General features: G+C 41.1%; 1 protein-coding gene across 2 annotated transcripts in view; it reads left to right on the top strand.

Moving 5' to 3' along the window:
* Nucleotides 1–19,682, top strand: part of LOC123770452 (tectonin beta-propeller repeat-containing protein) — a 72,130-nt gene that overhangs the window by 12,297 nt on the left and 40,151 nt on the right. Inside the window, exons 3-7 of one of the 2 annotated variants that reach the window (XM_045762299.2) lie at nucleotides 399–581; nucleotides 5,746–5,898; nucleotides 10,437–10,529; nucleotides 10,737–10,917; nucleotides 16,984–17,237. In XM_045762299.2, the coding sequence (XP_045618255.2) occupies nucleotides 399–581; nucleotides 5,746–5,898; nucleotides 10,437–10,529; nucleotides 10,737–10,917; nucleotides 16,984–17,237 (864 nt within the window). Of the gene's footprint in view, nucleotides 1–398; nucleotides 582–5,745; nucleotides 5,899–10,436; nucleotides 10,530–10,736; nucleotides 10,921–16,983; nucleotides 17,238–19,682 lie in introns of both variants that reach the window. The other variant, XM_045762298.2, reaches the window with a different exon arrangement.

The raw sequence follows: 19,682 nt of genomic DNA, 5'->3' as shown, positions 1-19,682 counted from the left end.
AATATAACCAAAGCCCTCTTTTTATCCATGATTTCAATTTTATTTTAAATTGTAAATATATCTAGATGATTAACTACAGTTTTCTGAAAATTGAGTGAGGACCAATACCAGTAGATAGGGGGGGGCAGGGTTAACCTGTACTGTAGTAGTATGCATGGGTAAACCTGAACACGCCCAACCGGTTGATGTTGTCATTCCTGTTTGCATTGAAATTGTTCTTCAAACTATGCATAGACCCCAGAACCTGCATTTGGTGTGTGTGATGTCCAGACCTTGAGATTGAATACTTGTTCAATCAATTGTGAGCTGACTGTGCTCAGCAGGACTGGAGTACAGTTAGTAGGCAATTGCTCAGAGGGGAGCTAAAGGTACTTTCCTAATGGATGGTGTGTTTACAGAGATGGAACCCACTGGAAGGCTTCACCAGCGTACTGCTGCCATCAGACCGAGCCAGCTTCTCGACCGCTGATGGCCTCACTCCGCGGCCTATGGACAAAATCACTCTTCCAACTCTTGCATGGTCGTGGGAGTCTCAATGGCACATTCACTACACTCACAATGGGCAAGCCTTAGATAAAGAGGTATAGCTGTTATGATTTATGGTTTTTGTTTATTTTGCAGCATTGCTCTTCCTCTGTTTTCTTGCTTTAAATTATTCTATCCATTTCATTTACAAGTCTTGTTTTGATAATTACTTACTTCATTTACGTGTAGTGCAAAAACACTGCTTGTATTCCTTAACAATGCAGCAATGTGTTGCAATTACATTTCAGAAGTGCGACTAAGTGAGCTTTGAACATTGGAAGTGAGGGAAGCTATTTTCGAGGAAAACTTGAATGTCTCGAATTAGTCATTGTTAAACAAAATGTTATTTATAAGCTGGGAACAATAGTTTTAACCCCCATACTGTAAACCAGTTTTCTAACAGAAAATGAGTGTAGTTTTCTGTATGTCTGCTGAAATTTGCTTGATCTGGACTGATCCTCTTCCTTTCGATACTAATTTCTGTTTATTCCTGAGTCAGCACAGGCTTAACTCCTGCACTGTGCACTTATTAACACTGGCATGCCTGGTGTGTTTACAGCGTAAACAGCGTAAGCATAATAAATAAACTTATTATGACAACTTTGGCATGCCTGGTAGGGCACCCAAATTGCACTGGAAGGTAGGACAAGCATTCCCAATGTTAGACTCTTTCACTCACAATGTTTATACTTAATAATAAGACTAAGCAAAATTTATTGCATGACAACGTTTGCGTCATCACCCACTCTGCGTATTTTGGTTTTAGGCTGCATAATGCATCATCAGGACGCCAAAGAGTTAAATATACCAACTCTGTGGTCTGCAGAAAAAATAACGAAAAAAATAATTTTTTTTCTGCGGAGAGCCCCCTCGGCTCCTCGGAGCTATATAGGGCTGATGTGTGTTTTAGACCATGGCAACAGTCAATCGATGGAGTTCTAGGCCTACCAGGGACCAGCGCCAGAACCTGGCCCCCCTCAGAGAGGCACAAGGAGCAATGGTCTATAGACACCAATGTAATTGGAAGCAGTCTGTCTGCCATCTATCAGGTCAGGCACCCAGAAAGGTAGGAATTCCAAAACAAACAACAGATGGTTAAAAATTTCTCCAAAGCCGAACTAGTAAGCAGAACTCCCCAATCGAAAACAAGCAAACAAGCATGACATCACCACAGCTGCCGTGCCGCTGTCTGCGCAACTTCCTCCTCCCTGGAAGGGGGGGTCCAATCTACCCAATCCCAGTTCACAGGCTGTTGTGTTGGTGGCGGTTGATCGACTCTGGATCCATGCCTTTGAGCAGTGCTGTCCATAGCCGTGTTGTTATTCTGTGTTGGTGGTGTGCAAGCCAGGAGTAACACAACACGTTCGGCAGACTAAATGGAATGCACTAGGAAGTGATGTGGTGGAGGCTGACTCCATACACAGTTTCAAATGTAGATATGATAGAGCCCAGTAGGCTCAGGAATCTGTACACCAGTTGATTGACAGTTGAGAGGCGGGACCAAAGAGCCAAAGCTCAACCCCCACAAGCACAATTAGGTGAGTACAATTAGGTGAGTACAAGATTACTGGGGCAGCATACTCCTAGGGGCCACCTTCCCTAGGTGACCTGTAAGTACTGCCCTTGTGGTTTAAGGTTATCTTCCATGAGTTGTTCGGCAGACTACCTCAGCGTGGTTCTGTTGCTGCTTGGTGATTGCCCACCCTTGGGGTTCAGCTGGGATGTTTGATCTTGGCTAGGAAGTAGTATCGTTGCTGGCTGGGGTGCAAGGTACTGTGCAGCTGTCTGATATATGCACAGCGACCGGTTCTGTTCTCTTGGAGACATTGTGCTTTTTGTTTTTTGTTTTTCTTCTGTTTTGCCTGGTGGGGGTCTGCCTCGTGTGGCTGTCGGACCACTTGTATGATTTTGGTGGCCTTTCGCTAGGTCCTCGTGTTTGCACATGTCGCTGAGGTCCAGCTTTTGGTTTGTTTGCTTGGTAGCTTTGGGATAACCAGTTAGCACCATTGGGCAGTCCCCGTGGTGTAGTGGTAAGACACTCGCCTGGCGTTCCGCGAGCGCTATGTCATGGGTTCGTATCCTGGCCGGGGAGGATTTACTGGGCGCAATTCCTTAACTGTAGCCTCTGTTTAACTCAACAGTAAAATGTGTACTTGGATGAAAAAACGATTCTTCGCGGCAGGGAATCGTATTCCAGGGACCTGCCCGAAACGCTACGCGTACTAGTGGCTGTACAAGAATGTAAAAACTCTTGTATATATCTCAAAAAAAATGTGTATATTATTTGGTCTCTCTCTCTTGTCTCCTTTCTAGTGAGTACATTTTGAGAGCTTTGAAACAATCCCAATAATTTAGGTGATTTATCGCATCTGTGCGTGCCGTATATGTTCTCTGTATTCCCTTTATTTCGGCAGTCTCTCCTGCTCTAAAGGGGGGAAATAAGTATCGAGCAGTACTCAAAACGTGACAGCACAAGTGATTTGATAAGTACAACCATTGTGATGGAATCCCTGGATTTGAAAGTTCTCTGTGATCTATCCTGTCATTTTTCTGGCTGATGCAATATTTGCTTGGTTATGCTCCCTAAACGTTAGGTCGTCGGACATCATTATTCCCAAATCCTTGACATGCTATTTTCCTACTATGAACAGATTCGATTGTGTTTGTTCCCTGTATTATGTTTCAGATTCTCATTCTTGCTGTACCTGAGTACCTGGAATTTATCACTGTTAAACATTCATGTTATTTTCTGCTGCCCAATCAAAAACTTTGTTGATATCTGCTTGTAGTTTTTCAATGTCTTCAGCAGAGTTAATTTTCTTGCTTATTTTTGTGTCATCTGCAAAGGATGACACGAAGCTGTGAATTTTTTTTTTGTCTGTATATGATATGAGAATAAGGAAAAGCAGTGGTGCAAGGACTGTATCTTGAGGTACAAAGCTTTTAACTGCGCTTGGACTCGATTTTATTTGATTGACTGTTACTCTTTGTGTTCTGTCTGACAGGAAATTGAGTATCCAGCGTCCTGTTCACCAGTTATTTCTATTGACCTCATTTTTGTGTGCTATCACTCCATGGTCACATTTATTGAATGCCTTTGCATATACAACATCTGTGTATACAACATCTGCATTTTTCCTTTCTTCTAGAGCTTCTGTGATTTTGTCATAGTGGTTGAGTAACTGTGACAGACAGGATCTTCCCACTCTAAATCCATGTTGTCCTGGATTGTGTAGCTCCTCATTTTCCATAAAACTAGAAATTTGATTCCTAATCACTCTTTCAAAAACTTTTATTATGTGTGGTGTTAGTGCACCTGGCCTATAATTTTTTGCCAAGGCTTTACTACCCACCTTGTGCAGAGGAGCTATATCTGCAGATTTAAGTGCAGCTGGTATCCCCTATATCCAGGCTCTTTCTCCATATTATGCTGAGGGCTCGTGCTACTGGTACTTTACATTACTTTATGAATATTGAATTCTATGAGTTGGGCCCAGGAGCTGAGTGCATGGGCATATTGTCAGTTTCTCTTTTAAAGTCTTCCGAGTTCGTGTTAATATCCGTTATATTATCTGCAGCTTGAATGTCATTCATTAAGAAGCTGTCTGGATCATCAACTTCCATGTTGTTTATTGGTGTGCTAAACATAGCCTCATACTGGCTTCTTAGAATTTCACTAATCTCTTTGTTGTCCTCTGTGTATGTCCCTTCGGTTGTAATTAAAGGTGCAATACTGGTGGAGGTTTTTGATTTTGATTTTGTGTATGTGAAGAAATATTTAGGGTTTTTCTTTATCTCTTGTATAGCTTTATGTTTCAATTCCTTTTCCTCAGACTCGTATGATCGCTTCGTTTGCTCTATTTTTTCGATCTCCCTGTTTAGGTTTATTTTCCTTTCTTGTGATAGTTGTCTGCCTAAGCATTTCTGTTATTTTTTACTTCCCCTGTACAGTCGTGTGTGTTCTCTTTCTAGAGTGGTCCTCTTTCTGACCTTCCTCACAGGTCAAGCAGACCATGTATGCTTCAGCTGTCAGTTGAGCTTTTCCTTGTAATTATCTAAGTGTAGTTACAGGATGAGAGCTACGCTCGTGGTATCCCGTCTACCCAGCACTTTTCGTCATATAACGCTTTGAAACTACTGACGGTTTTGGCTTCCACCACCTTCTCGCCTAACTTGTTCCAACTGTCTACCACTCTGTTTGCGAAAGTGAATTTTCTTATATTTCTTCAGCATCTTTGTTTAATTAGTTTAAATCTATGACCTCTTGTTCTTGAAGTTCCAGGTCTCAGGAAATCTTCCTTGTCAATTTTATCAATTCCTGTTACTATTTTGTACGTGTGATCATATCACCTCTTTTTCTTCTGTCTTCTAGTTTTGGCATATTTAATGCCTCTATCCTCTCCTCGTAGCTCTTGCCCTTCAGTTCTGGGAACCACTTAGTAGAATGTCTTTGCACCTTTTCCAGTTTGTTGATGTGCTTCTTACGATATGGGCATCACACAACCGCTGCATATTCTAGCTTTGGCCTAACAAAAGTCGTGAACAATTTCTTCAGTATTTCATCATCCATGTATTTAAAAGCAATTCTGAAGTTAGAAAGCATGGCATAGGCTCCTCGCACAACGTTCTTTATGTGGTCCTCAGTAGTTAGTTTTCTATCTAGAACCACTCCTAGATATCTTTCTTTATCAGAATTCTTTAAGGATTTCTCGCATAATTTATAGGTTGTGTGGGGTCTATGTTCACCTATTCCACATTCTATAAAATGGCATTTGTTAACATTAAATTCCATTTGCCAAGTGGTGCTCCATATACTTATTTTGTCCAGGTCTTCTTGAAGGGCATGACAATCATCTAAGTTTCTTATCCTTCCTATTATCTTAGCATCATCAGCAAACATGTTCTTGTGTGGGAGTTTTGTCGCTTAAGACCATCTCCCATTGAATGTTTGCAAGGTCTACATTTATTTTTTTTCTTCCATGGCATAGGAGCTGGAACTTATTTTCATAAAACATCATATTATTATTAAACATCATATCGGTCCATCCTGGACCATTATCATATGATAATAGACCAGGACGGACCGAAACGTCGTCATTTCTTTATCTTCTGGTGTGTGGTTTGGTCATCTTATCTTCAGCCACGTTATTGTGACTCATTGTCTGCATGTGAAGGCTGTTATATAGTCATTTTTATTATAGTAATGGTCACTGTTGACAGGGATGGACATATGCAATAGATTTCCCGAGGACATACACCACGGAGAAGAGGTGGAATTCGTGTGTACGGCGGCGGAAGTGGATTCGTTATCGCCGCTATGTGGCACTTGACACCTGGTCTGCCGTGCCACCTATCCACCAAGATCCAACTCAGGTCAGGCATTTCATCCATGGTTTTGGACATCAAAATAATATATTCCATACAATGTTTACATCAGGTTTTCTTGATAAAAAAGAAAAAGTTTCAGTGGATCTAAGGGTTGGATATACTATTTTGTTTCCACTTACAGTACTGTAATTTCATAAAAACATTACAGTACATATTCTGCATTTCAAAGCATTTAATTTTATTCCTTTGTAGTTTCTCACATTCAAAGTTACATTTTCTGGGCAGGACCCATTACTAGCACTCTAAGCTTAGCTCTAGTTCCAGTAAGCTCTAGTCCAACGCATCAGGTCTCTTTGAGACTCTGTTCTTTACCTTCAGGAGGCAGGACCAGAATTTGGCTCACTCCACATGGCAAAGGAAGCATGGGGGGGATCAGAGATTAACCATGAACCAGGGAAAACTTACAAGAGCGTGTAGGTGCATCAAAACAAAGGCCTACTAGAAGGAAATTAGGAACCCCCCACTTAGGAAACGAGGCAAATTCCCTACCATATGTCGGCCAGTCATATCTAAGGTCTCGACCATGCTTGCCCTTTCACTCTTTTGCCAGGTGTATCCTGTCCAATACTTGTAGCCTATGCTGGACCATTATTGGCTTCTCTCAGTTAAGTGGTTTTGACTTCTTTTAACAATATTTTGTCAGGAATACATTTATGTTTATGCCACACCTTGCATGTGCCCTGGCATTCCATTTCGTTCTGATCATGGCCAGGTTTTTTTTCTTTGCGTCCGTTTGCATTTCCTTACACCACACCAGAGATACCTGGTTTTAAGATGCAAATGAGGAATCACAATAATGTGGCTGAAAAAGGTTGACCAAACCACACTAGGAAGTGGAGAGGCGTGATACCTTCCATTCCTGTTGCCTTGCTTTTTCTTCCTCTAAAATTTCCTTCTCCTCACCTCTCTCTCTTGCCTATTTATTGCCATTGCCTCCTTCCTCTCATCACAATAATGGCAGATCGACTTGATAATGGTCCAGGACGGACCGAAACGTCGTCATCTCATCACTTTCTAGTGTGTGGTTTGGTCAACATGGTTTAAGGTATTGGGCGGGCTTCCTTCTCTATGAGCCGACTTCTCTAGAGTAACTTTGGTTTGGACTGTGCATGTAATTTATCCTTCGCTGTAGGGCCCTGTAAATGGAAAGTGTGCCTGTTCACATTGAAGAGCTGCTTGTTGTGTGGGACCTGCTCCTGTGGGCATTAAGGGTCTTGCACTTTAGCCGAGGATGTGTTTAGGTAGTGTGTGTTTCTTTTGAGACCCTAGCATGCTTACACTCCAACCTCCTTGAATGTTTGAGGGGTCTATGACTACTTTACCAAAATGCTTCTTATTTAACTGGAGTATCTGGGATGGTTCGAGGTGCTGTAGTCCTTGGTTTCTATTGTGTTTATATCTGGTAAGTGTGTTTGGCTGTGCGGTTATGAATTTTCCATTGAAGTCTACCTGTCATTACTGTTTGCAGTTTTCTAGGATGTGCTTCAGAGTTCTTTTGCACCAATGGCCATTCTTACTGTCTCTATTGTGTGGCCTGCATGGTTCAAGGGTAATTATTGCTCTCTGGTGTGTTCCATTGGTTCCTGGTTTTGTTGCCTCTTTGGCTATGGCCACTTTTAATGTTAGGCTTTTTGGGTCCCTGCCCATAGTGAGTGGTGTGGATGCTGATGCTGATGCCCAACTGTTTTTCCGTGGAAGTTTTTGAATGTCTGGTCTACAGCACTTGGGCCTCATATGTGCTGGTGTCCTCTGTTGCTTTTGCTTCAGCTATCCTCGATTCACTTCTCATTTTCCATTGTTGGTTTGGGCTGCTTGGCTGTTTCAAGCTGTGGGCCAGCTGGTACCACCCCTTTGTCATCAACATTTACAATTGTCCATTACTTCATCTGCTGCCCTACTGTGTGTGTGGTGGATGCTTTCCGTGCATTCCACAAAAGTTTATGTTCACTTTGCACATGTCTCTGTGCTCTACCCATACCATTGCTAAGTCAGTTGTACATTACATTATATTTGGTGAATATGTCTGGGAATAGCTACAGTTTTGCTGAGCTGAACATAAGGTTGGGTTGTTGGCTCTACCTACTGTGGGGCTGGCAGAAGCGGTCAGGCTGCCCACTCTGGGGATGTGATGGTGGCCAGGGGGGGGGGTCGACTCCATGCTTGGTTCTGTTGTCTTTTGGGATGGGCTCAGTTTGTTTCCAGGAGTTCCAGGGCTTCTCTGATTGACACCCTGTTTCTTCCCTGTGTTGAAGCTTTATGCTTTGAAGGTGATGTAGGCTCCCATCATGGTCCTTCCTGCAGTGGTAGGAAAGGTCACAGGGTATTGGGATTGCTGGAGAAAGAGCCATGGTTGCCCCATGAACCTTTTTGATTAGTTTCTGTCCATGAAGGTTTCTTGGTTCATATGAATGTGTTCTCCTATCATCCTTCAAGGTACTACCTGGCGGCCACCTCCACTTTCCTACTGTTGTGTTTCTAGGTCCCTGTTTGTGGCCTGGGTTTGACCCCTTTCCCCAAACATGTTTGTTGTCTCACCTATCTTATAAGTGTTGCTTGGTGGGACTTGCTTTGGTACCTACTGCACAACTAACCATATGTCTGAATTGGATTCATCATCATATACATATGGCGCTTTTCTGCTTCCTGGCTGCTGTGTGAGGTCCCAGATTCATTCTGGCAAGTAGGTTTGCTATCATTGGGAAGTGCTTGACTAGTGGCAGGCTGCACCAGTTTTCAGGTCTTTCCCGAGGGGTTATTCTTTCGTTGCTGCTACAATGCCTTGTTTGATTGTGCATTGCTGTGTGTAGCAGGGTTTGGTATTTCCACATCCAAGTACTCCAGTTGCCTAGATGTTAGGTCGATAGATTGCAGGTCTTGCACTGTTTGGAGAAGATTCTCTGTTCTTGTACAGTGCAAGGTGTGTCTTCAATCTGTTCTGAATGGGTCTTGGTTCTTTTTCTAGGCTTGCCTTTTCCTATGCTTTTACAGCCACAGATGCCTTTCTCAGGATGGTGAAACTGCTAGTGTGGATCAATCTCTCTTGTTCGTTACCCTTTTCTCTCCTTGGAGGCAAGGGATTTTATGGGTTTTGACAGCAGTGAGTGTGATTGGCTGCTTTGTCAGGTGTTTCGACTCTGGTCAGTAGCTTCCATTCTGGCTTTTAAGCCAGTCTGATACCCACATTTCTCTGATTCCTGGTTGAGGCAGGAGCTCTGGGGTATTGGTCAACCAGGCATGTATCTATCTGCCCATGTTCCCTTGCTGCACCACCAAATGTCCATTTCCAGTTCGAAGCATTATTTTTAGAGCACACAGCATTTATGGAATGTATATTTCACTTGCCCTTGAGATTATAGTTTCATATCTCTCTCGTTTCCAAGTCCAGCTGCTTTTTTTGCTGTTGTTGACGACCGAGTTGGAGTATTTTTAGGGCTGTGTTCTACTAACTCCCATGTGACAGTTCTGCCCCAGTTCCCAGCCCTTCTTGCCCATTGTTTCTTCCCAAGGCTTTGCCTTCCCTCAGGGTTCAACAGTGTGCTCTGCTTCAATGGTTTGCTGCTCTCCTCTGAGGTTTTTATTTGTTTATTGTTTTTATTAGTTGGCTTAGTGTCCCGTTTCCTGTGTCAGACTCGGGTGGCGTGTACCTTGATGCTACATTGATGTCTTTCTTTATGGATGTGTGGTGGCTTAGTATGTCTTCCATTTATTCCTCTCATAAGCATTTGTACTTTTGTGTAAATTTTTGTTTGTATTGTCTTCTCCATACTTTTCTAGGATTTTGTGGTTGCTGTGTACACTATCATCTTATACTGTTTGGCTTTGGCTTCTTTAAGCTCTGACTTGGGACCATTGTTGGCTCTAACCTGTGGCTAGAGCAGGGCAATGTTTTATGTGCTCCTTTGAGATCGGGGCTTTGTTTCTCACCACCCGGTGAGGTGGAAAAATGCGGCCATCCCTCTCAAGGCCACATTGTGAATAAGTTTGGGAACTGAGGGATAATTAGAGAATTTTATATTGCGAATAGACTTTTCTGGTAGGCTTCCAGTAAGTCCATATTCCTCGCTCTTATTCCTTCCTTGGAACCTGTGGGGTTATGGGGGTTTTATACAGGAGGTTCCAGAGTGACAGGGCAGACTGGGAGGGAGACTTAAGTTACCTGGATAAGGCAAACGCTAGTTGCTGTTGGGTAAATTCTCTCTAGCACCTATTATTTGCCTTGTTTACCTAGGAGAGAAGATCTGCTCCTCTCGTCTTGTAGACTGTGGAGCCAAATTTTGGTCCTGGCTCCTGATAGGTGACAGATGGGTCTCGGAGGTTTGGTGTGTTGGGCTTGAGCTCTGTTTTACCACTGAGCTAAGCTTGGTTAGCTACTATGGGGCCCACCAGAAAAGTTGTTGTATTAGATTCAACCCTTGATTTTTTTTTTTTTTACTCCAAATTTCTACTGTACATATATTTCCTTTAATACACATTTGATCCACAAGCTGATAACTAATTTGGGGCTCTTCTCATTATCATCTTAGGAACCATTTATTGACATTGGTGTGGGTGGTGGCGAGGTGTCTGGCGATGATCCAGACAAGCTTATGGTTTGGGGTGTGACAGCTCTCGGAAGAGTGAGTACTGTATATAAAAACATTATTTCCTCTCCATTTAAGTGTGTGTGTGTGTGTGTATATATAAGCATTTCTGACTATTCCCCTTGTAGTTTGTATAGTCTTGTATGTTTAAGTATCACAAAACAAAAGTTTAGAGATTTTAGAAATAAAAAATAAAAATTCTTTCGTTTATTATTTATGTAATAAGTAATAATGTTTAAATAGATTATGGTTCGTGAGGGAGTGGATGGCACATGCCCTGAAGGATGTGGCTGGGGGCATATTCCAACACCACCGGACCAGGACGTGACATCAGTGTCGATTGGGCGTTCAGGACGAATATGGGCAGTGACATGGGACGGAACTGCCATTGTCAGGACAGGAGTTACTAGAGATTGTCCGACAGGTGGTAATTTATAGGTGTAGTGTTGGTAAGGGAAGGGGAGTAAGAGAAAGGGCCTGAGAACATTGTAGACTTTTGAAATGCCAAATTAATGGAAGACTTTACATAAGAATTTTCCTGTGTGTTAGTGGTCATCGGAGGTTAAATATTTTCTACATATTGTATTGTATACAGTGAACGACTTGTTATTCACAGATCTCGGGAGCAAACTCAAGAGAATTAGAGGGTTTTATATATATAAAAAAAGTCATGCACTAAGAGGGAGCCCCAAAATAAATGCCATATCAAAAGGGGTTAATAGCTTCTTTCAAAGCATTCAAATTTGTTGTCGTAGTAAAAAGTGTAAAATGCCTTGCTTCATTCTTCATTACAGGACTGTATTTAATTGTGGTCCTCTTTACATTGAACCTCTGCTCTGAAAGCAGGCTTAGTGACACCGTTCTGTAAAATGAAGTGCTGTAATTATTTAAGTGCAGTTATGGGATGAGAGCTCTGCTCATGGTGTCCCATCTTCCCAGTACTCTGTCATATAAAAAAAGTGTTGGTTACTGAAGTCTTCTTTTTTTATGGTTTTAACTCTACATTGTTGGTAATGTTGGTTTGGGTGTAGTATTGATGGTTTGGGTGTAATATTGATGGTTTGGGTGTAATATTGATGGTTTGGGTGTAGTATTGATGGTTTGGGTGTAGTATTGATGGTTTGGGTGTAATATTGTTGGTTTGGGTGTAGTATTGTTGGTTTGGGTGTAGTATTGATGGTTTGGGTGTAGTATTGATGGTTTGGGTGTAATATTGATGGTTTGGGTGTAATATTGATGGTTTGGGTGTAGTATTGATGGTTTGGGTGTAGTATTGTTGGTTTGGGTGTAGTATTGATGGTTTGGGTGTAGTATTGATGGTTTGGGTGTAATATTGTTGGTTTGGGTGTAGTATTGTTGGTTTGGGTGTAGTATTGATGGTTTGGGTGTAGTATTGATGGTTTGGGTGTAGTATTGATGGTTTGGGTGTAATATTGATGGTTTGGGTGTAATATTGATGGTTTGGGTGTAGTATTGATGGTTTGGGTGTAGTATTGATGGTTTGGGTGTAATATTGTTGGTTTGGGTGTAGTATTGTTGGTTTGGGTGTAGTATTGATGGTTTGGGTGTAGTATTGATGGTTTGGGTGTAATATTGTTGGTTTGGGTGTAATATTGATGGTTTGGGTGTAGTATTGATGGTTTGGGTGTAATATTGTTGGTTTGGGTGTAGTATTGATGGTTTGGGTGTAGTATTGATGGTTTGGGTGTAGTATTGATGGTTTGGGTGTAGTATTGTTGGTTTGGGTGTAGTATTGATGGTTTGGGTGTAGTATTGATGGTTTGGGTGTAGTATTGATGGTTTGGGTGTAATATTGATGGTTTGGGTGTAATATTGATGGTTTGGGTGTAGTATTGATGGTTTGGGTGTAGTATTGTTGGTTTGGGTGTAGTATTGATGGTTTGGGTGTAGTATTGATGGTTTGGGTGTAATATTGTTGGTTTGGGTGTAGTATTGTTGGTTTGGGTGTAGTATTGTTGGTTTGGGTGTAGTATTGTTGGTTTGGGTGTAGTATTGTTGGTTTGGGTGTAGTATTGTTGGTTTGGGTGTAGTATTGTTGGTTTGGGTGTAGTATTGTTGGTTTGGGTGTAGTATTGTTGGTTTGGGTGTAGTATTGATGGTTTGGGTGTAGTATTGATGGTTTGGGTGTAGTATTGATGGTTTGGGTGTAATATTGTTGGTTTGGGTGTAGTATTGTTGGTTTGGGTGTAGTATTGATGGTTTGGGTGTAGTATTGATGGTTTGGGTGTAATATTGTTGGTTTGGGTGTAATATTGATGGTTTGGGTGTAGTATTGATGGTTTGGGTGTAATATTGTTGGTTTGGGTGTAGTATTGATGGTTTGGGTGTAGTATTGATGGTTTGGGTGTAGTATTGATGGTTTGGGTGTAGTATTGTTGGTTTGGGTGTAGTATTGATGGTTTGGGTGTAGTATTGATGGTTTGGGTGTAGTATTGATGGTTTGGGTGTAATATTGATGGTTTGGGTGTAATATTGATGGTTTGGGTGTAGTATTGATGGTTTGGGTGTAGTATTGTTGGTTTGGGTGTAGTATTGATGGTTTGGGTGTAGTATTGATGGTTTGGGTGTAGTATTGATGGTTTGGGTGTAATATTGATGGTTTGGGTGTAGTATTGATGGTTTGGGTGTAGTATTGATGGTTTGGGTGTAGTATTGATGGTTTGGGTGTAGTATTGATGGTTTGGGTGTAGTATTGATGGTTTGGGTGTAGTATTGATGGTTTGGGTGTAATATTGTTGGTTTGGGTGTAATATTGATGGTTTGGGTGTAGTATTGATGGTTTGGGTGTAATATTGTTGGTTTGGGTGTAGTATTGATGGTTTGGGTGTAGTATTGATGGTTTGGGTGTAGTATTGATGGTTTGGGTGTAGTATTGATGGTTTGGGTGTAGTATTGTTGGTTTGGGTGTAGTATTGTTGGTTTGGGTGTAGTATTGATGGTTTGGGTGTAGTATTGATGGTTTGGGTGTAGTATTGTTGGTTTGGGTGTAGTATTGTTGGTTTGGGTGTAGTATTGATGGTTTGGGTGTAGTATTGATGGTTTGGGTGTAGTATTGTTGGTTTGGGTGTAGTATTGTTGGTTTGGGTGTAGTATTGATGGTTTGGGTGTAGTATTGATGGTTTGGGTGTAGTATTGATGGTTTGGGTGTAGTATTGATGGTTTGGGTGTAGTATTGATGGTTTGGGTGTAATATTGATGGTTTGGGTGTAGTATTGATGGTTTGGGTGTAGTATTGATGGTTTGGGTGTAGTATTGATGGTTTGGGTGTAATATTGATGGTTTGGGTGTAGTATTGATGGTTTGGGTGTAATATTGATGGTTTGGGTGTAGTATTGATGGTTTGGGTGTAATATTGATGGTTTGGGTGTAGTATTGATGGTTTGGGTGTAGTATTGATGGTTTGGGTGTAATATTGATGGTTTGGGTGTAATATTGATGGTTTGGGTGTAGTATTGATGGTTTGGGTGTAGTATTGATGGTTTGGGTGTAGTATTGATGGTTTGGGTGTAATATTGATGGTTTGGGTGTAGTATTGATGGTTTGGGTGTAATATTGATGGTTTGGGTGTAATATTGATGGTTTGGGTGTAGTATTGATGGTTTGGGTGTAGTATTGATGGTTTGGGTGTAGTATTGATGGTTTGGGTGTAGTATTGATGGTTTGGGTGTAATATTGATGGTTTGGGTGTAATATTGATGGTTTGGGTGTAATATTGATGGTTTGGGTGTAGTATTGATGGTTTGGGTGTAATATTGATGGTTTGGGTGTAGTATTGATGGTTTGGGTGTAATATTGATGGTTTGGGTGTAGTATTGATGGTTTGGGTGTAGTATTGATGGTTTGGGTGTAATATTGATGGTTTGGGTGTAATATTGATGGTTTGGGTGTAATATTGATGGTTTGGGTGTAGTATTGATGGTTTGGGTGTAGTATTGATGGTTTGGGTGTAATATTGATGGTTTGGGTGTAATATTGATGGTTTGGGTGTAATATTGATGGTTTGGGTGTAGTATTGATGGTTTGGGTGTAGTATTGATGGTTTGGGTGTAGTATTGATGGTTTGGGTGTAGTATTGATGGTTTGGGTGTAGTATTGATGGTTTGGGTGTAATATTGATGGTTTGGGTGTAATATTGATGGTTTGGGTGTAATATTGATGGTTTGGGTGTAATATTGATGGTTTGGGTGTAATATTGATGGTTTGGGAGTAGTATTGATGGTTTGGGTGTAATATTGATGGTTTGGGTGTAATATTGATGGTTTGGGTGTAATATTGATGGTTTGGGTGTAGTATTGATGGTTTGGGTGTAATATTGATGGTTTGGGTGTAATATTGATGGTTTGGGTGTAATATTGATGGTTTGGGTGTAATATTGATGGTTTGGGTGTAGTATTGATGGTTTGGGTGTAGTATTGATGGTTTGGGTGTAGTATTGATGGTTTGGGTGTAGTATTGATGGTTTGGGTGTAATATTGATGGTTTGGGTGTAATATTGATGGTTTGGGTGTAGTATTGATGGTTTGGGTGTAATATTGATGGTTTGGGTGTAGTATTGATGGTTTGGGTGTAATATTGATGGTTTGGGTATAGTATTGATGGTTTGGGTGTAGTATTGATGGTTTGGGTGTAGTATTGATGGTTTGGGTGTAATATTGATGGTTTGGGTGTAATATTGATGGTTTGGGTGTAGTATTGATGGTTTGGGTGTAGTATTGATGGTTTGGGTATAGTATTGATGGTTTGGGTGTAATATTGATGGTTTGGGTGTAATATTGATGGTTTGGGTGTAGTATTGATGGTTTGGGTGTAATATTGATGGTTTGGGTGTAGTATTGATGGTTTGGGTGTAGTATTGATGGTTTGGGTGTAATATTGATGGTTTGGGTGTAATATTGATGGTTTGGGTGTAATATTGATGGTTTGGGTGTAGTATTGATGGTTTGGGTGTAATATTGATGGTTTGGGTGAAGTGTTTGTAATACTATATTATTCTTAAAAACTGCAACAGCTATAGTGAAATCATCAATTGAATGCAAGTATGAGGATTTTTAATCACTTTTTTATGTAATATGTGTTTCCAAAAAAACATCCTGATACAGTATTGTGAAATAGAATAGCAGAGGTGCAATAGATATGCTGAAAGAGAATTCTATCAACATCAGGGGTCAAGGATTTTTTAACCCCTCCCTTTACACATAAGGGGCATAACTAACTAACTAACCTAACCTGACTCTCGTGGATTTCAAAAGAGAACTTGATAAAAGCCTCAAAAGGATACCTCGTTAACCAGGCTGTGATTCATAAGTGAGGGTGCGAGCAACTGCATCCAACAGCCTGGTTGATTAGATCACCAGCCAAGAGGCCTAGTCAGAAACCACACCACGCTGTAGGGACATTGATTTCTGAAACCAACAACAGGTAGATTTGTGAATTTTCCCTAAAATCATGAATTTTGCCATGAAGGATACCTAAACTGCATGTCTCAATTGTTGACGTTTAGCAAGCCCGTATGGTAGAGGACGATTTTAGTAATATTTGGTAATGCATAGATTTGTATAGTAATCTTGGAAAAGTATTTCAGTAGGGAGATTTTCATGACATGGAGAAGAATGCATCAGTTTACTTGTGTAGACCACTTGGAATATGCGTGCCAGCTAATTACATTAATATATAAAAGGTAATGGTATGTTCTAAAGCACGATCAGAGTGAAATCCTGTAGGAACTTTTTTTTTTTTTTTTTTTTTTTTAAGATATATACAAGAGTTGTTACATTCTTGTACAGTCAGTAGTATGGGTAGCGTTTCGGGCAGGTCCCTGGAATACGATCCCCGCCGCGAAGAATCGTTGTTTCAACCAAGTACACATTTTACTGTTGAGTTAAACAGAGGCTACAGTTAAGGATTTGCACCCAGTAAATGCTCCCCAGCCATGATACGAACCCATAAAGCGTTCGCGGAACGCCAAGCGAGTGTCTTACCACTACACCACGGAGACTACTAAAAACTTTGTTTTACATAGGCATACTAAACAAAGTTTAGTATGCCTCTCATTGGCCAGGTCAATAAGCTTTCATTTTCATGAATAAATACAACCTCATTATATAATTAAAAATACCCTGACTCGTATATAATCATATTGGTTTAGTGCTGTGTGTGTTAATTGCTTAAATAAACTATTCTTCTGAAGTGTCCATCTTAAATGTGCTACTCACAAGGGTAGGAGTGTTACACTTACCTGCGCCACCGAAATAACTGTCATCCTCTGCTTGCTTTGTTCTGATTCACATCAAGAACTTTTACAACTTTCCTTTTATTTTTGTTAATTTATGCAGGTATTGTATAAATATACATGACAAGTTGATGACAGTGTAAAAGTAGAGTATCACAATCCACAATAGACAACATTTTATTGTTGTCTATTGTGTCTATTTAATGTCATAGTGTTAATTTGTGTTTTGGTAATCTACAGGTGGTGATTGGGTTGTGGTTGAGCCACCGGAGGACAGTCGCTTGCAACAAGTCGCAGTTGGTGTTAATTCAGTCTGGGCCATAACAAGAGATCACCGTGTGTGGTTTAGAAGGGGCCTCGAGGCCTCTCAGGACGTGACAACAGATGGGGTAAAGCACGGTAATGAAACCGGACAACAGAATTTGGATACTGGCACTTCATGGCTGCTGATGGTTGGCAAGTTGAACATGGTGGCTGTTGGTCCTAATGATCAGGTGAGTTATGACTGGCAACTGCAGGGTGATGTGTCTCTTGATGCCTTGTGTGTGTGTGTGGCTATCTTGAGGTTATCTTGAGATGATTTCGGGGCTTTTTAGTGTCCCCGTGGCCCGGTCCTTGACCAGGCCTCCACCCCCAGGAAGCAGCCCGTGACAGCTGACTAACACCCGGGTACCTATTTTACTGCTAGGTAACAGGGGCATAGGGTGAAAGAAACTCTGCCCATTGTTTCTTGCCGGCACCCGGGATCGAACCCGGGACCACAGGATCACAAGTCCAGCGTGCTGTCTGCTCGGCCGACTGGCTCTCCCTGTGTGTGTGTGTGTGTGTGTAATTACCTAAGTGTAGTTACAGGATGAGAGCTACGCTCGTGGTGTCCCGTCTTCCCAGCACTCTTTGTCATATAACGCTTTGAAACTACTGACGGTCTTGGCCTCCACCACCTTCTCACTTAACTTGTTCCAACCGTCTACCACTCTATTTGCGAAGGTGAATTTTCTTATATTTCTTCGGCATCTGTGTTTAGCTAGTTTAAATCTATGACCTCTTGTTCTTGAAGTGCCAGGTCTCAGGAAATCTTCCCAGTCGATTTTATCAATTCCCGTTACTATTTTGTATGTAGTGATCATATCACCTCTTTTTCTTCTGTCTTCTAGTTTTGGCATGTTTAATGCTTCCAACCTCTTCTCGTAGCTCTTGCCCTTCAGTTCTGGGAGCCACTTCGTAGCATGTCTTTGCACCTTTTCCAGTTTGTTGATGTGCTTCTTAAGATATGGGCACCACACAACAACTGCATATTCTAGCTTTGGCCTAACAAAAGTCATGAATAATTTCTTTAGTATATCGCCATCCATGTATTTAAATGCAATTCTGAAGTTAGAAAGCATCGCATAGGCTCCTTGCACAATATTCTTTATGTGGTCCTCAGGTGATAGTTTTCTATCTAGAACCACCCCTAGATCTCTTTCTTTATCAGAATTCTTTAAAGATTTCTCACATAATATATAGGTTGTATGGGGTCTATGTTCTCCTATTCCACATTCCATAACATGACATTTATTAACATTAAATTCCATTTGCCAGGTGGTGCTCCATATACTTATTTTGTCCAGGTCTTCTTGAAGGGCATGACAATCATCTAAATTTCTTATCCTTCCTATTATCTTAGCATCATCAGCAAACATGTTCATATAATTCTGTATACCAACTGGTAGATCATTTATGTACACAATAAACATCACTGGTGCAAGAACTGAACCCTGTGGTACTCCACTTGTGACATTTCTCCATTCCGATACATTGCCTCTGATTACTGCCCTCATTTTTCTATCAGAAAATTTTTCATCCATGATAGAAGCTTACCTGTCACCCCTCCAATATTTTCCAGTTTCCAGAACAACCTCTTATGTGGAACTCTGTCGAAAGCCTTTTTTAGGTCCAGATAGATGCAGTCAACCCAACCATCTCTTTCCTGTAATATCTCTGTGGCTCGATCATAGAAACTGAGTAAATTCGATACACAGGATCTTCCAGATCGAAAACCATACTGTCTGTCTGATATTATATCATTTCTCTCCAGGTGTTCTACCCATTTAGTTTTGATTAGTTTTTCCAATACTTTCACTATTACACTCGTCAATGATACAGGTCTATAATTGAGGGGGTCTTCCCTGCTGCCACTTTTGTAGATTGGAACTATGTTAGCCTGTTTCCACACGTCTGCTACGATTCCTGTACACAGGGATGCCTGAAAGATCAGGTGAAGTGGAATGCTGAGCTCAGATGCACATTCTCTCAGAACCCATGGTGAAACGCCATCTGGGCCAGCTGCTTTGTTCTTACCGAGCTCCTTTAGCATATTTTCCACTTCATCACTAGACACCTCTATCCGCTCTATGTTGTTCTCTGGAATTCTTATTGCGTCTGGTTCTCTGAAGATTTCATTTTGTACAAACACACTTTGGAACTTTTCATTTAATGTTTCGCACATTTCCTTTTCATTTTCCGTGAATCTGTTTCCCATTTTCAACCTCTGTATATTATCCTTTACCTGCAATTTGTTGTTTATGAATTTGTAGAATAGGCCCGGTTCTGTTTTACATTTATCTGCTATCCCTTTTTCAAAATTTCTTTCTGCCTCTCTCCTTACTGCTGTATAGTTGTTTCTTGCATCTTTGTATCGCTGGTATGTTTGGGGGTTTGGCCTCTTCCTATACTGATTCCATTTTTGTGTCTTTTGGTCTCTTGCCCTCTCACAATTTCTGTCGAACCAATCCTGTTTTCTGGCCCTGCATCTCTGTTTTGGTATGAATGTTTGTGTGCCTTCCTCGTATAGTTTTAAAAATTTGGCATACATTTCATTTACTTCCCTGCCTAGCAACAATTCTGTCCAATTACACTCATTAAAAAAATTTCGAAGTTCCCCATAGTTGCCTCTCCTT

The sequence above is a fragment of the Procambarus clarkii genome, chromosome 46, assembly GCF_040958095.1.
Source record: "Procambarus clarkii isolate CNS0578487 chromosome 46, FALCON_Pclarkii_2.0, whole genome shotgun sequence".
In the NCBI taxonomy this organism is placed as follows: Eukaryota; Metazoa; Arthropoda; class Malacostraca; order Decapoda; family Cambaridae; genus Procambarus; species Procambarus clarkii.
The sequence above is the reverse complement of the archived record's forward strand: the minus strand, read 5'-3'. Positions and strand labels throughout refer to the sequence as shown.